The following is a 17,770-nucleotide window of genomic DNA, read 5'->3' as shown; positions in this document are numbered from 1 at the left end:
TCGATCAGCAGCCAGCAGCTCCTGACCTCAGAGGCCCAACATGCAGCTTCGGGCACGAAAGGCCTGAGAATAGTCTTCAATTTCCCATCCCTGCTACTGGTGGTTGGCCCGTCTGTGCCAGGGTTACCCCCCCCCCCCCCCAAGGATAGGAAATTCAGGTGCCCCTGGGCCTGGACAGGAGAAGTTCAATTTGCTTCCAAATATCTAGCACTTGGGTAGAGGCACAAAAAAATCTGACCCATTGTTACCTTATTCATCGGTAAATTAAAGAAACAGTAAAAATAAACTCCAGAGAAAAATTGTACTTGTTTTAATCAGAAAAAATATATAAAGACAGATTTTGATCATTCATATTTAATTGGAAATAATGCAGTGAAGTGAGCCATTATAGACCTTTCAACATAACAAACTTTTCTTTTATCCTAATTTTGGCTGCGTTATACTCGAGTGGGCGACACAGAGATTCACCAATGAACTTCTAAGAACTACTTTCCTGGTACCCACCAGTTTGCATTTAGAAAGTTGGGCAATACACATTTCACCACTAGGTTCTAGAAATGGCTAATGACAATATTAATGCTTAACACTTGGTGACTGTGAATAAAGATTTCTACCCATGTAAAATCTCTTCTGATCAAGATGTGGCCTGAAAGATGCCATCATCTGCAAATAACTTTATGCCACTGTAGATTAGTAAAGGAGATTTTTTTTTACCAGAACCAACAAAATACGTGGAACATTATTATTAAGAAAATGTTCTGATAAACTACTACCTCATTCAGCACAAAACCAGTCAAGTACAATGACTAAAGTAACAATAAGAAAAGTAAGAGTTTAGATTCAAATGTGCCTCTGGCTCATTTTCATGTCCATTAACATCCATTTATTAAAAGTTCAGTTGAAAAATCAACCATTTGCTGGAGGAAGTCACCACATGCATCTTCAGAACATTCAGTCTCGGAAGGCCACATTTCTATCCAGCTGGATGAGTCCAAAGGGTATTCATACCTAACATAAAAAATACAAAAATAATAATGCATTCCTCTATACATTCAGCAATGCAAAAAAATGACCTGTGGCACCATCCAACTATGAAGATAGCACATCTCCACACTGGCGGTCAAAGTTTGTGTCCTCGTACTTGAGACCTCGGTTCTTTCTCCCTCAAGTCCTGGTTGTTTGATTTTCAGGAACCCAGTGAAAAGCAGAAGTTATTTCTCCCATTTACACAAATTATGAGGTCCTGAAATTGGTGCCTGTAGTGAAAAGGTGATTATCTTCATATAGGGTGATGCTACAAAGAGAACATTTTAACAAGTGAGTTTCTTCAGCACATACCTGGAAAAAGTTAAGTACAGGAAACTTTGTGTTATCCGGAGGCGAACCGTCCGGCAAGCTCAAGCCACCGGCAAAAATCAGGAGCCGTTTTTTATTCTTTTCGTTTCTTTTCTTTGCTTTTTTTGAACAGTCAAGCTCTGCAACGTCTGTAGCTAAGCAACAGCTTCAGCTAGAGACGAGACGCTACAGAGACGCTTGCCGACTGTTTAGAGGGGTTTGTTGATTCATACGGAGATGAAAATCTCCGTATGTTTCAACATTAGCTCTGGAGTGTACGGCAGTTTTGAGGGAACGGCAGCAGCTCGGTCCCGTCGGTGCCGGATAGCACAAAGTTTCCTGTATCAGCCAATTGTGGGTCACCACAGTTTAACTTATTATTTCAAATCTTTTACTGCCTATTAATTAATTCAAAGAGTGATGTTACTTTAGATAAAATCCAATAGTGAAAACAAGTAAAGCTATTCAATTGTGACTAAAGTATAAATGAAATATATGCACATAATAGATTTTATTATAGAAAGCTTTCAATTTTAGACCAACATTTTGGGAAAGGGAACTCAGATTTCTAGTTCTGACGAAAGGTCATTGCCCTGAAACATTAACTCTGTTTCTCTCTTCACAGATGCTGCCTGACCTGCTGAGTATCTCCAGCATTTTCTGTTTTTTTTTCAGATTTCCAGCATCTGCAGTATTTTCTTTTTGTACTCATATTTCTAGATTCAATTAAAATGTCAAAATTTAACTTGTATGGAATCATGATAAACATAATTTGGAAAAAAAACAGAATCATTTTGGCTATTTGTTTAAAATTGATAAAACTGAAGGGTAAACACTCAGCCATGTTACCATAGGAGGGATAATGCCTCCATAGTGGAGGGCTCCACCAAGATTGGAGAGTAGAATAGAAGATGGGATACATCAGGAACTAGTGATCAAATGACCCGAAGTAGGGCTTACTTACACAGATCTCCTTGATAAACTGAACCTTAGGCTATCTTTGCCTATTATCAAGTACGTCTGTTTATTGGTCAAGGTAACATCAGAACAAGTGTCCTTTTTAATCAAAGTTATAATTGAGTTTTCTTCAACTTCATCACCTGTAATAAAAGCAGTCATCACTTTAGTCAGGTATTACAGTACTTGGAACTGAAGCCTTAATATTGAGACAAATTCAAGAAAGATTAAATAAGCTTTATATAATACAAAGTACTACTGTAACAATGCTTGTAAAACACTCCCATTCCTTAAACATAATCTTAATAAACACTCAAATCTAATTTTCTTTATTGGATTTGTTGTTATTATTTCAAATCTATTTTGATTTTAGAATATCAAAGAAAAAAACAAACTAAAAAAAAGTCATGTAGTGTGTGAAGCTTAATTGGGTATCACTCAAATTCACCACATCTCTGGTTGATGCTGATCCCACACATTTTCTTGCCTGACAGCCATCACTTAGAGCTGAACATACCCATACTGAGTTGAACCTCAGCTGCAATGATTTTGGGAGTGGAGGGATTGTCGTGAAGCAGTGAATATGCAGCACCCTGGGAAGTGGGAAATGCAAGCTGCATCCGTCTACACGGATAAATGCTAATCTCTGTAGGAGAGAAAATCAGATATGGTCATCCCTTGGTTCCTTAAATGCATTGGCTGAAGGCTGGTTCAGTGCACCACAGAAGGAGGGCTGTGAGTAAACTGCCTTCTAGCCTTTCCAAACACAAGCCATGCAGAGACTTTATAGAAAACAAAGAGATAACTTCATGGATCTACAAGAAAAGTACATCATAGGCATGAATGATGGATGCCACTGTATAAAGTGAAACAGCCGGGGCAAATCCAGTGTGAGAAAAAATGATTACAATTGGATCTTGATGCGATGGTGGAATGGGCCTGCGTCTGTCAAATGACATTTAATGTGGATAAATGTAGTGTTATGCACATGGGTAGGGCTAATGTGCATGTGCATACCATGCTGCATTCTTAATTAAAGTCTGTAGAGTGGGAAAGAGACCTAGGAGTTAAAGTGCACAAGTCACTAAAGGTTCATGACCAATGCTGAGAAGCTATAGCGAAAACAAATAGAGTATTAGGATGTATAGCTAGGACGATCTAATATTAAACAAACAGCACCATAGTGCCCTTGTACAAAACTTTGGTTCGGACTGGTCTAGAATACTGTGTTCAGTTCTGGTCCTCTCCCATGGTGGGAGATATAGACGCCCTGGCAAAGGTTCAGAGGAAATCCACTAGATTAATACCTAGTTTAAAAACCTTTAGTTAGCATGATAGGCTCAGAGAGCTGTGTCTTTTAACTATAGAAAAGTGTAGACTTCAGGTGATTTGATTAAAGAATTTTAAATGATGACGGCACTAGAATGTGTCCATGTGGCTAGATTATTTGAATTAGATGGGTTAGGGAGAACAAAGGTAAATGCACAGAAGTTATATTAGCACAGAACTCGGTTAGATGTCAGGATGGTTTTCTTTTCGTAGAAGGTCATAGGAATATGTTGTTCACTCCTGCAGTGAGTGTGGTGCTGGTTGCTGGAGAACATTGAGACTTAGTTGGAACTTAACTGAATGAGACAGGCTTGAAGGCTCAGCTAGTGTTTGCCTGTCCGTCCTTTTTGTGCGCTCATAATTCAGAACTTATTTCAAGTGTAATTGTCCCATTTCTGGCCTCAATTTTGACCTTTCCTCTTGTGTGACTCAAACTGGCGTATACTTTAGGTGTCAGCCATGGCTCAGTGGGTAGCACCCTCGCCACTGAAGCAGAAGGTTGTGGGTTCAAGTCCCACTCCAGAGACTTGAGCACGAAAATCTAGCTTGACACTCCAGTGCAGTACTGAGGGAGGGCTGCACCGTTGGAGATGCTGTCTTTCAGATGAGACGTTAAATTGAGGCTCTGTCTGCTCTATCAGGTGGACGTAAAAGATCCTATGGCACTATTTCGAAGAAGAGCAGGGGAGTTATCCTAGAAAATATTTATCACTCAATCAACATCTAAAACAGATTATCTGGTCATTATCACATTGCTGTTTGTGGGAGCTTGACTGTGCTCAAATTGGCTGCTGTATTTCCTACATTACAACAGCGGCTACACTTCAAAAAGTACTTCTTGGTTGTAAAGTGCTTTGGGACTTCTGGTGGTTGTGAAAGTCTTTCATTTTTTCTATAGGCACAGCCCTCGAAAACTGCCCCAAGTGGTCATTCAGCATCTGTGAGTTTAGACAATGAGGCCTAGATTTTCAGTGTGCCGTGAGGCGGGCTTTTAGGCGGGCAAAAATCCTGAATTCGGGGGTCCCGACACCATCCCGCCCAAAACCCGTCTCCACGTAAGTTTCAGAGGAGGCGGGTACCCGCCCCGCACTGGGACCCGCCGACCCGAGGCGGGAAGGGATTAGTGCCAATTAACTGCCGGTTAACAGGTAGTTAACAGGCAGTTTTTAGCCTAATCCCTATTTTGAGGGGTGTCGTGTGGGATTCCCGACGGCTCCAAACCACGCCAGGTTAGAGCAGGTGGGCCGTTGGGTTGAAGGACTTGGAGGGGTCGTGATGTCGGTGTTCAGGTGAGTGATGGGTGCATGAGTGCAAAGGTAAGTGTGTTTGGTGTGTCTAAAGTGTGTAAAGAAGTTTAAATTACCTGTACTTACCTTAACAGCCTTCCTTCCTGTAGGCGTCGGGAGTCCATCACTCAGCCGGCACTGAAAGCAAAATGGCTGCGAGCTGTCAAAAGTGACAGCCTTCAGCTTTTAGTGCCGGTGAGAGTTCTAACTGAGTCTGTGTAGAAGGACTCAGGTTAGAAGTCAGACTGTCAGTGTTTGACAACTTCAAACAGTTGTGAAACACTGATATTTCATCTGTCAAGACCTCTTGACAGATGAAATTTCAGTCTGTGACGTCACCTGTTGCCGGGTGGCCCTTAATTGGCCTGCTGTGCCCGCTGGGCGGGCTGAACAAGGTCAATCAAGGGAAAATCGCGTGGATTGGCCGGATATCGATGTAGGCGGGACTAAAACCCGAAAGTTGTAATCCCGCCTCCTTCCCGACAGCTTAATGAAAATCGACCCCTGAGTTTTGGGAGGGTATTCCAAACACACAGATTATTACAGCCTACCCTGCTCTCACCTTTGTGATGAAATTCCTGTCTTTGCTCATTTTTAGTGAGTAAAAAGTGGCACATCATGTATTCATGTCCACTTTTTCCTCTTGTGCACACTGTCCAACACATGTCACTGGATACCATTCAGGGGCTGGAACCTAGTTGATTTTTCCTCACCTTAGCCTGGAAACACTAAGCACAATTGTACCATCTCAACCATTGCCCTGTTGAAGTCAGCATAAACCAGGTATCTTCCTGGCCTATACCTGCCAAACCACCAATAAGCCTAAATATTTTCTGTTGTTGAGTGAAGGCCATGTGAACATACAGACGAAATGTTATCCAAAATAAGTACCAACCTTTCATATATATTTCCAGAATAGTGGCGTTGTACTTGATGAAATTAACCTGTTCCTCAGAAGACAAAATTTGCACTTTGTAGGCTGCATAAAACAAAAGTTTTAATATTTTTAAGGATTAATATATTCTTGAGAAAACAAATAAAATGGTAGTTGAATAAAAGTTGATGACACAGAAGAAACCAATTACATTGGATAAGGAGTTGTACAAAGAGCTAAGGTCCTTATGAGGTCAGAACACAAAAACAGGCCTTCGAGTAGGCATGGCCAGGCCTGATAAGAAGTTGAGCAAGGAGCCCTAGGATAAACAAACTGTCCAGGAGAGGGTAACAAGATGTTCAAACAGAGATAAGCAAAGGAATGACCTCATGAGGCTGGGAGGGGATCTGCCACAGGTACCTATTCCCCTGTAATTGGACAATTGAATGGGTAACAAATGATTGATGCGAGGTATCCACCGGCCCACCGAAATAAGGTATATAAACGGGCAGCCGAAAGGGAAAAACAGGCAGAGAGGGGAAGGGCTTCCCCGGGGTAGATTCATGCTAGCTTCAGTTTAACACCTTGGTCAAGCTCAACCTCGGAGGTGGATTCATGCTAGCTTCGGCTTAACACCTCCACCAGCCTCGGGAGACGACCAAAGAGGAAGAGGCCATTGCTGCAGGCTGCAGGTATACGAGACCACTGTTCTGCCTCAACCCCCGTCCGCCTGCCCTTCCGTCCGTTCCGGGGCTAGTAAACTGTTCTCATCTGTTACGGGTTATATGTCGACTATGTCTATCCTGATTTAACTATATTTGAACTGCCGCTCCTTAATAAAATTACCTATGACTCCTAAGACCCTAGGGTAATCTGTGTATGACCTGTGATCCAAATCTTACAGCATGGTGGAACTATGTCCTTTCACTTGTAGAACTTGAATTTGAATCCAGTTAAACCAAATGGGATGAAGGTGTCGTCACATTGGGAGCTCTAGGAACAGCTTCAGTTCTTTGATCAGTTGCTCCAAAAACTCTACTCAAATGCTGCCACACTCGCTCTAGAGGTAAGTTTGCAGTGTCCGATACACCAGGTCACCTCTGGTGTAAATTGTTGCAGAGTGGGAGTTTTCTCGGACTTTATTTAAAACCTTAATTAAACTTGAGAAGGCATTTCTAGCAGCAGAGATGTGCAACTTTGTGATATTGTTTGATAATGCCATCATTGCACATTCACCTGATTACAAACCTGGAAGAAATTAAGATCCCAAGTAAAATAATTTAGTGCAGTCTAAATCCAGTCGCAAGAGGATATTGGTCTTAAATAACAACAGAAAATGATGGAAATACTCAGCAGGCCAGGCAGCATCCATGGAGAGAGAAACAGAGTTAACGTTTCAGGTCTGGGACCCTTCATCAGAACTGGAAAAAGCTGGATATGTAACAGATATTAAGCAGGTGCAGAGACTGGGGCGGGGGGGGGCGGGGTTAGGAGGGGAGGAAGGAATTGAAAGAACATACTGTGCTTTATGTAAGAGGCAGGAAAGATAAAATGTTGCAAATGGGAATGGCAAAATAATACAGCATGAAAAATGGGGGCAGGGGTTATTGTCTGAAATTGTTGAACTCGATGTTGAGACCAGAAGGCTGTAAAGTGCCGAATCGAAAGATGAGGTGCTGTTCCTCGAGCTTACGTTGAGCTTCATTGGAACAATGCAATAGACCGAGGACAGAGAGATCAGAGTGGGAGTGAAGCGGAGAATTAAAATGACAGGCGACCGGAAGCTCAGGGATATTGGTCTTATTGTACAAAATTCTACTGCCAGAGGAAAAGCACATGGGAAATGATATTGTTACGGTGGGGAAGTAGGGACTATTTTGGAGTCAGAGTGAGGTACTTTTGGGTCAACAGGAATATGGGGAGAGTAGTGCATTGCATCTTATCAGCACCACACCTGGTGAGAGTGTCTCATGCTGTGACTGCTATGATACAAAAAGTGGAAACTATACATTTCTCCAGCGCTGTCCATGAGTGAACAGTGAAGTATACCAGAAGAAAACAGGAAACCTTAACAATTATTGTCTATGCCAAATGACTTGGAGAAATGAAAAATGTTCTGTTAGTTGAATTGTAGCTTTGTAACATATTAATTATGCTAAACAATAGTTTTTTTCCCCCCATCAATAGGAATAAACAGTAAGTCTGAAAGGTTCAAAATACTTACCATAAACTGGCCCTTTACTGCATGCAGCTTCATATTTATCATGGGTGTTGAGAGTTGTATGTAATGGTGGCTGCATTTCACCGCACTCCCCTGAACCACAGAAAAAAGATTTTAAAAGACTGCATATTGAAAACAGACTCAAGAAATGCTACATATAAAATAGTACAGCCATCGATACTAAGTAAAAATCATGTGCTGTTTAACTTTTACCAAGAATATTCCTCAAAGAAGAATTGTAAGTGAAATATTCTATTTTTTTATTTGAAATAAAAAGTTTAGTAAATTATATAAATGGTTTAATATCTTAATTTACTCTGCACTCTTTTCATAGGTCGCAAAACACAACAACTATTAAGACGAGAAACAGGATCCTATAATTGGCTTGTAAAAATAGATTACAAATAATTAACCAGAAATGTAATTTATGTAAATAGAAAGTGGAACATTTTCTTTGTATTTAGGTGCCATGGCCTGTCCCACGATACTCTATTATTATAAACAGTTTCCTATATCATATTTCTAAATATAATAAGTCTACCAAATAAAATACAATTTTTTTACCTTTCATACATTTGCACTCATCGCCAATGCAGAGCTTTAAAAGCTTATTATCTCCAGTTGGGTTGTAAAAGATAGTGCACCTTCTGTCTACAGGGAGAAAACAAATGGGATTTCACATCTACAGTAATATGTTTCAGTATAATTCCAATTAATCCTACCCTGACTGAATATGGGAATCTATGCATTTATGTCATGATTAATGATTTAATTTCACATTAACAACTCTTTCAAATATTTACTGTTCCCTCATCAAGCTACTGGGTCACCAAATATTATTTACTTTAACAGCAGCAATAAACAGTAAAAGTAGAATTAAAAGATGTTGAAGCTAATTGGAGTGTGCAATTAAGGGGTTAATGACCCAGTTAATTCCATAGTAATAGCTGGATTGATTTTAAATCACAGTAGGAATTATAAAATGTCATGGCAATATTCTGGGCTAGTAATCTTTCATCAGGTCAGGATAAGAGATACTGTAAAAGTCACCCAAAACCTGAAGTATGCTCAGATTGTCTACAAATTGAATTACATATCTTGATTAATCATGCTTCTCTATGTACCATGAATTCAACCCAGAAACACTCTAAATGGAAGAAGCATCAAAATGCCCTGTGCCAAAGTTGTGACATTCACCTGAAACTTCCATTTGCACTGTGAATATTAAAAAATAGCATGATATCTACCCAAACTTGGCAGAGTTCAGTCACTGTAGCTGAGGGCATATTAGTAGCGAACATGGAAAAAGATCCAAACAAGACTGTTAATGCAGTGGACAGATTTTCTTGTTAGGAGAAGGTCCCTTTATGAGAACTTGCCACATAGTTCAACAGACTTCAATCCAAGACTCTTCAGGCTCTTAATATTCTTCTTGCTGATCCATTTGAATGAATTCTGGAACCTCCATGATGAGGCCATGATCCTTGACACCTAACCAGACTTTATTGCAAGATGGCCCCAGATCTGTCCTGATGTGCTGCTTCAACAAGGCAGCGGTGCGTTCTATGATGATTACCATGGAAGCATGGATCTCATTATACCGGTTTTCAGCTGGTATAAAGGTGTCTATGTACCATGAATTCAACCCAGAAACACTCTAAATAGAAGAAGCATCTAAAATGCCCTGTGCCAAAGTCATTCTTTTGGTACCGTTTTGGTCTCCTTATTTGAGGAGGGATATACTTGCATTGGAGGCATTTCAGAGAAGGTTCACGAGGTTGATTCCTGAGATGAAGGGGTTGTCTTATGAAGAAAGGTTGAGCAGGTTGGGCCTATACTCATTGGAGTTTAGAAGAATGAGAGGGGATCTTATTGAAACATATAAGATACTGAGGGGGCTCGACAGGGTAGATGCAGAGAGGATGTTTCCCCTCGTGGGGGAATCTAGAACTCGGGGGCATAGTTTCAGAATAAAGGGTCGCCCATTTAAAATGGAGATGAGGAGGAATTTCTTCTCTCAGAGGGTCGAAAATCTGAGGAATTCTCTGCCCTAGAGAGCTGTGGAGGCGGAGTCATTGAATATAGGTGGCGATAGACAGATTTTTGAACAATAAGGGAGTGATGGGTTATGGGGAGCAGGCAGAGAAGTGGAGCTGAGCCCAAGATCAGATCAGCCATGATCTTATTGAACGGTGGAGCAGGCATATTATGGCCTACTCCTGCTCCTATTTCTTATGTTCTTATGTCATGAACAGGGCTGCAGAAGGTTGCCACCCTGCTACCTTTCTTTGTAGCTCAAATATTAGTGGCATGATGGATTGCCTTAAAATGAAAGTACTGTGACAGCTGTGCGGAAAATGAAAACTGACTTGCATAATGCAGTGCTGGTGGTCACATACAAGCTAATTCAACATGAGGGAGCACATAGGGCCAAAATGGTGCTGTCTATAATTCCATGGACCTGCACGAATCCTGGCACTCTGTAAAATCCTGTAAAAACTGCAATCCCTTGTCGTGCTGCTGACAGTTGCCATGGGGATGAAATTGCTTGATCAAGCAGTTAAGACATCAGTAATTTGTGAAATGCATCTATGGACAGCTGATTGGCTTATGTTACTGATGTCCCCAGTGGCAGCCTGAAATGATCCTGAAGTATAAAAGTTATTGGCAATTGTCACCTTGACAGCTACAGGTAGTGCAATGCCTGTGAAAGAGTGTGTCTGCAGGTCACTTTGGAGCATGCAGCACAGCTTCCCTTGTAGATCGCAGCCTCCACAGACAACTGAAGTATATGCACCACTGTCTGCAGATAGGTGCAGACCGGCTTGGGTGCAGCCTGACCTGTCTGGCATCCCTTTTTTGGTCCCCATCTTTCTCCAAAAAGTACAAGTACAAGAGAATCTCGTGGGAAAACCCACTGTAATGTGGCCAGAAGTGACAAATGGCAGTGGCTGCACAATTGCCCCAAAGACTAATTATCATCTAAGTGGCAACGACAGAAAAAGAAAAGAAAAAAGAAATAAAAATAGCTTCCAAATGATCCTACTAATCTGATAGCCCTACATGGGTAGATAAATGAAACAAGGTATGCTAGCATGAATGATAGGAAATTGCAGACTAGTGGGTGTTTTTGGCAGCCCTGAAAATCACTACTGGGAACTTGGACATGGTACAAAATAGGAAAAAGATCTGTGAATATGGATCTCTGAAATGGTTGTCTGATCTTTATTTGGTTGGGCATAACAGTAGAGCAATGGTTTACCTGGTGAATGATAGCTATAGACTGTGAAAGGAGCTGGGGTTACCATTCCAACTTTCATAATTTCATAAACACGGAATCCAACACAGAAGAAGTTGTCTGATGGAATCTGAAAATAAAAAGCAAACAGCATAAAGTGCAAGTTTAAGACCGTCAACTTTCTGAGGAATCAATGGGGGTGAAATTTGTCTTGGATGGTGGTGCAGAATGTGCAGTAGCGATTTGGCCGCCTGTTTTACATTCCGCCCGATTTTTTTTCCCCATCAATGGAAAATAGAAAGTAACGGTTCACAGGACAGAAATAAATTTTTATAACTTTATTTGACAAAGGTGGATGAAACTTAAAATAAAATTTTAAAGTCTGCTTTTCTGAGGTTCAGGTTAAGACACATTGTTCAGACAATGTGGAGGAAGTCCTCGTTCCATTGGACCTATGCTTCACCTGAAATAAAAACAAAAATGCTAGAAGTGGGTTACCATTTCGGCTGGGATCCCTAAACGGTCACATCTTAGGGGTCGGTCATTTAGGACTGAGATGAGGAGAAACTTCTTCACTCAGAGGGTGGTGAATCTTTGGAATTATCTACCTCAGAGAGCTGTGGATGCTCAGTCGATGAATATATTCAAGACTGAGATCGATAGATTTTTGGGCACTAATGGAGTCAAGGGATATGGGGATTGAGCAGGAAAGTGGAGTTGATGTAGAAGTTCAGCCATGTTCGTACTGAATGTGGAGCAGGCTTGAGGGGCCATATGGCCTACTCCTGCTCCTATTTCTTACGTTCTTATCTGGAATGTTAACCTACCATTCTTTTTCAGTTGACAACTTACTGGATGTGCATTTTCAGCTATTTCAGATCTCAGCATTCACATTCTTCTTTGCTTTCTTGTCATACTTAAACTGAATGTGAAGCACTTGTAGCAATCAGTTGAATGAGAACATTCCGTTGCTCACTGTGGTCATCCCTTACCTCAATCAGCGCAAAGTTCAAACAGAAGAGAAAAAAAACAATAATTCAATTTTCAAATCCTTACTGAATCCATTTGAAGAATGACACTTTTATCTGATATTCTGTAGTCGGTAATAAGACCATCAACCCCATATAATAGCTAAAAAAAAAATTGAAAACAAAGTTTAATAATAGAATCATTACATTTTTAAGCATTAAATAAGAAACAACGGCCTAGAAATTTGGGTATAGCCCCGCTTGAGGCGTTAGAACTGGCGCTGCGCAAAGTTTATAGCCAGACGAAACTTATCGCTGCCTGGCGAGATATTGGGTTGCATCGCCCCCAAAGGGGATTGAGGCGCTAACTCAGACGTTGCACGGGGCTCCTAAGGCGCAAAAGTTCAGGCGCTACCCAATATCGTCGCGGACGGGTGCAGCGCAGGTGATCTCAATTACCGGAAACCACGAGACTTCCAGGCGCTGGCCGGCTCTTAAAGGGGTGGGTCAGTCAGCCTGAGCTGCTACACTCAATGCCCTGTAGGCCTCAGAATCGGCGCTCGCCCTTCTCTGGCGCAACAAACTTGGTGAGGATGGAGAAGGTGAGACAGAGAGCAGAGCGCTTCAGCACTGAGGCCCTGGACCACTTGGTGTCTGCAGTTGAGCGCCGTCGAGATGTTCTGTATCCTGACAATGGCAAGAGGCCGAATCAAAAGGCTTACCGGCGATCTTGGAGGGAGGTTTCTCAGAGGGTCAACTCCAACAGCTTGGCGACCAGGACCCCTGTTCAGTGCAGGAAGAAATTCAACGACCTCACTCGGGTCGTTAGGGTGCGTGTTGGTTATGCAAACTTCTGATTCCCTCCATCTGCACCTAACTTCGAGGACCCTGTTGCCATGATGCCCCAATGGCCATCTGTCAGCAAGCACCCATGGCCCTTTCTGGGCACACACATGGACATTTCTCTCAAGGCCACATGTAAGGGCTCTTGCACCATGGGGGGCATGAGATGATCTCGCAAGGCATCATGTAAGGGCTCTTGCACCATGGGGGACATGAGATGATCTCTCAAGGCATCATGTAAGGGCTCTTGCACCATGGGGGGCATCAGATGATCTCTCAAGGCATCATGTTACAGAACTTCCCCTTCTTTCCCCTGCAGTCCAAGCTGGCGACGATGCGGAGGGAGCAGCGTCGAACCGGTGGCGGACCTCCACAAGTGGTCACTCTCACGGATCTCGAGGAGAGAGTGCACCAGATTCTTGGAGGGCGTCTGTCTGGTCCTGTAACCACTGCAGCTGCCGACCCCATTCTCGACAGCGAGGGTAAGGCTCTCACCTTTTGCAACTGTCTCCTTCCACTTGGTCCCCCCGCCAGCATGCTTCCTCAGTGTGCCGCAATCTGCCATGCCTTTCCGCCAACCTGTCCTTTTGCTAAAGCCACTCTTCCACCTCCCTGCTTTCAGATGATGCATCACCAACTGGGGCTCCACGCCCTGAAGCTGCCAGTGCCACCGGAGTTGAGGATCAGGAGGAAGCCGGACCATCCGCTCCAATCTCAGAGGAGCATACACATGTACAGACTGGGGATAGTAGTTCCCTGGAGGGGAGGGGGGGTGCTCTGATGATCAGGCAGTTGCCGGACCAAGCGGCATGCAGCAACGCAAGGGGGGTAGGCAAGTTCGGCCACCGTCTCCCCGGAGGGCAAGGCAGGTAGTGATGACTGCTGCACAGAGTGCAGAGGAGGTGCGTCACCTGGCTGAAATGAGCACCCAGGCCCGGCTCAGGCACACTGAGCTGATGGCTGCAGTGGGGAGGATGCCTCAGTCAATAGATTCACTGGCAAAGAGTGTGTTGGACTTTGGGGCAACAATGGAGAGGACTCTCCAGGGCTTCGGGGCAACAATGGACAGGGCTTCGGGGCAACAATGGACAGGACTCTCCAGGGCTTCGGGGCAACAATGGAGAGGTCTGTCGAGGGCTTCGGGGCAACAATGGAGAGGTCTGTCGAGGACTTTGCACCAACAATGGAGAGGACTGTCCAGGGCTTTGAGGCCGCTATGGAAAGGACTGTTCAGGGCTTCGGACAATCCCTGGAAAGGTCTGTCCAGGGCTTGTCTGAGGCAGTGGAGCGGTCAGCACCGGCCTTGTCCGAAGCAATGGAAAGAACTGTCCAGGGCTTCTCCGAAGCACTGGCACCTGGCTCACAGGTCCTCACTGCTGCCACGCAGTCACTTGCCGGCCTCGTCCACACCCAGATTGAGGCAACGCGAACTCTCACTGCAGCCACCCTATCTGCATCAGCTAGGATCACCCCGGGCCCTTCCAGTCCCATACAAGGCCAGGAATCAGTGGAGCATGCGATTGTGGCAGATGAGCCGAGCCGGTCCCCTCAGAGAGCCAGTGTGTCGTCCGACAATGGTGCAGGTGTCCTCTCTCGGCAGTGACCATTCCACATGCCAGCGCTGGCACGGCTGCAGTGCAGCTGCCACCACCTGCAGTGCACACTGCTTCCAGCCATGCTCAGATCAAGCATCCTGCATCCGCATCCTCCAAGCCCAGAGGTCGGCCAGGCCGTCCCTCGGGGGCTTCTGCGCTTCCAGACAGTCAGCAGGCGTCCCCCAGCCTTCACCCCGCCACTGGGGTTCAATTACGTAGGAGCAGCAGGGAGGGAAGGGGCCGAGCGCGAAAGAGAAGTCGTTCTCCATCAAGGGGCCAGCAGTAGAGGGAGGTCCTGAGACGTTTCTTTGGCCAAACTCAAGCAGACCCTCACCTGTTGGAATTGTTGGAAAAAGTTTGTTCAGTTTGGCAGCTTTGCCGAAGAGTTTAGTGTTATTTTGTTTGTTATGGTTTCTGTTGACATGATGCTGTTTTGCTGTAATGAAAGACTTTTGTGACAATAAAGAGAAGTTTAAATGTGCTAAGTTGTACGTGAATAATTACAGTGATGCTGGCCTTCAGATGCTTTCAAACATCCAAAGTGCGCAGCAGTTAAGACACTCATCATTCCGCCAGAGGGGCCTCGAGACGACTCCTCATGAGCCAGTGACGGGTGGCCCTTCCACTTTCAGGAGCCCTTCCATCTTCCTCCTCATGCTCCTCCTCCTCCTCGTCCGCATGCTCCTCCTTCTCCTCCTCCTCCGCCTGCTTCTCCAGGGTCAGAGGGAAGGTGATGAATTGACGCCTTCTCCTATAAAGGGCAGCTGTAACTTGCCGGATGCAGCAGTGGGCTGCAGCCTGGGAGATATTCGCGATGTCCCCAATGGCTCACTGAAAGGATCCGTTGCCATAAAAATTGAGGCCAACAGTCAGTTTAGCGGCCACCGACAGAGAGGTCATGCACCGTTGACGCGGCTGCAGATCCTCAGTAATCAGGTGGCACAGCTCAGTAACAACGTCCATCCCGATTCGGAGCCTTCGCACACACTGCTCCTCCGACATGTCAAGGTATGACCCCTAAAGACCCTCGCAGCATACCCTCGGATTGGGCAACCTCCATTGCCCCTCCTCCTTCTGGCCAATCCCGGCCCTCTCTCCCGCCGTCTTTCTGCCCCTTCATAGTGTTCGGCCAGGAGCCCGTCGCCCTCCAAAGCATCTCCCATTCCGATGCCAGTTGGTCAGAAGGCTGTTAGGTCTAGTGCTCCAACTGCTCCGGACAGGTTTGAGGGTCCCAAGTACTCTAATGCTAAAATCCAAAAACTCTGCTCCACAGTAGCTCCCCAACTCTCTCCACCAACGATCGCAATGAACAGGCCAAGTGGCTGAAGCTTCTATACTAGAGCTGTCCCCTTTAAATAGCGCCCCCCCGACTCTGAGAAGGGCCTGCTAACGCTCCCTCGAACTGTCACTAATAGCGCTAGGCGTTAAGGCTCCGGGCGCCACCCAATATCCGCTCAGGCGCCCCTAAAAGGCGTTGCACGATGAAATGACGTCATTATGTGCTTGCGCTCGCAGGCGTGCGCAAACACTTAGCGCAGGCGTTAAATGTATAGTCAATATGGGAGTTGTTGCTATCTTCATTGCGCCCGCCCCAACATTAGGCAACGCCCCAATTCTCGATCTCTTAAGGCGCTAACCGCTGGCGCAAACAACCGAATTTCTAGGCCAACATATTTATAAGTGCTTAACTGTTTTTAAATCATCCTCTTCTGGTAACAAGCCTGTGTTCAGGGTTATTTCCATTACAGAATGTTCTGACTCCAATACAGATTCTTCAGATCTAGGGTTATATCTAAAAACAAGAATTAAAAATTATTTAATAAGCCAATCTGGCAGTCCAATATGTAGTTCCTGCTGTCTATTTGCAAAATGTACTTGTGATATTTTAGTGACACTGGGCGAGATTTTCCAAAGTGTTTTATAAAATATACAATGAAAGTGCAGCTGACAAATGATTTCTATACAAATCTGCAGCTGTCTCCTACTTTCAAAGGTCCTTGTGGATCTTCAGTATCCTTGTTAAGGTATCCCACTGAAAGATTGGGTAATGCTGCAAGTTGGCAAATTCATTCCCACCAGCACCAGATCAGATTTTTTAAAAATCACAAGTCTGTAAAATGTAAATTAGTTCTAAATGTTATAGAGGAACATATGTGTGAGCTCATCAGTAGCTGAGGGTTGCACATTATTGCCAAATTTTACACTTTAAAAGCTGCTAGTTGGAACACGCATAATCTCATGAACTTTCTACTACCATCTATCTCCAGAGGTGTAATGGAAGGAGAGGGGGAATCAATATTTGAAGGATTAAATAGCTAAGCTTGCTTCAGCATTTGTTTTACCACTGCCGGTGACACAATTTGATGCATTAAGACAAACTACAGAGTATTTTTGAAGACCAGAGACAACTAACTAAAAATAATAATTGGGCATGACTGTTTTCAGAAAATTTGTAGAGAAACATTATCATTTTTATGATGCTGCACATTAAAAGGCTCAATAGAAACATGGAAACATAGAAAAATAGGAGCAGGAGTAGGCCATTCGGCCCTTCGAGCCTGCTCCGCCACTCAATATGTTCATGGCTGATCCTCTATCTCAATACCATATTCCCGCTCTCTCCCCATACCCCTTGATGCCTTTTGCGTCTAGAAATCTATCTATCTCCTTCTTAAATATATTCAATGACTTGGCCTCCACAGCCTTCTGTGGTAGAGAATTCCATAGGTTCACCACCCTCTGAGTGAAGACATTTCTCCTCATCTCAGTCCTAAATGTCCTACCCCGTATCCTGAGACTGTGACCCCCTTGTTCTAGACCCCCCCAGCCAGGGGAAACATCCTCCCTGCATCCAGTCTGTCTAGCCCTGTCAGAATTTTATACGTTTCAATGGGATCCCCTCTCATTCTTCTAAACTCTAGTGAATACAGCCCTAGTCGACCCAATCTCTCCTCATACGACAGTCCTGCCATCCCAGGAATCAGTCTGGTGAACCTTCGCTGCACTCCCTCTATGGCAAATATATCCTTTCTTAGGTAAGGAGACCAAACTGCACACAGTACTCCAGGTGTGGTCTCACCAAGGCCCTATATAACTGTAGTAAGACATCCTTGCTCCTGTACTC

At 44.1% G+C, this 17,770-nt stretch overlaps 1 protein-coding gene across 2 annotated transcripts in view; it reads right to left on the bottom strand.

Moving 5' to 3' along the window:
* Positions 1 to 287: 287 nt before the first annotated feature.
* c5 (complement component 5) overlaps positions 288 to 17,770 on the bottom strand; it is a 122,492-nt gene continuing 105,009 nt past the window's right edge. Inside the window, exons 34-41 of one of the 2 annotated variants that reach the window (XM_085965558.1) lie at positions 16,336 to 16,438; positions 12,297 to 12,371; positions 11,265 to 11,370; positions 8,567 to 8,653; positions 8,006 to 8,095; positions 5,803 to 5,886; positions 2,300 to 2,435; positions 288 to 1,008 (exon numbers count right to left, since the gene is read on the bottom strand). In XM_085965558.1, the coding sequence (XP_085821684.1) occupies positions 873 to 1,008; positions 2,300 to 2,435; positions 5,803 to 5,886; positions 8,006 to 8,095; positions 8,567 to 8,653; positions 11,265 to 11,370; positions 12,297 to 12,371; positions 16,336 to 16,438 (817 nt within the window). In that variant the 3' untranslated portion in view covers positions 288 to 872. Of the gene's footprint in view, positions 1,009 to 2,299; positions 2,436 to 5,802; positions 5,887 to 8,005; positions 8,096 to 8,566; positions 8,654 to 11,264; positions 11,371 to 12,296; positions 12,372 to 16,335; positions 16,439 to 16,628; positions 16,757 to 17,770 lie in introns of those variants that run through there. The other variant, XM_085965559.1, reaches the window with a different exon arrangement.

The sequence above is a fragment of the Somniosus microcephalus genome, chromosome 23 (genome assembly GCF_052327205.1).
Source record: "Somniosus microcephalus isolate GS21.2 chromosome 23, FLI_Smic_1.0, whole genome shotgun sequence".
NCBI lineage: Eukaryota > Metazoa > Chordata > Chondrichthyes > Squaliformes > Somniosidae > Somniosus > Somniosus microcephalus.
This window is presented reverse-complemented; position numbering and strand designations above follow the sequence as displayed.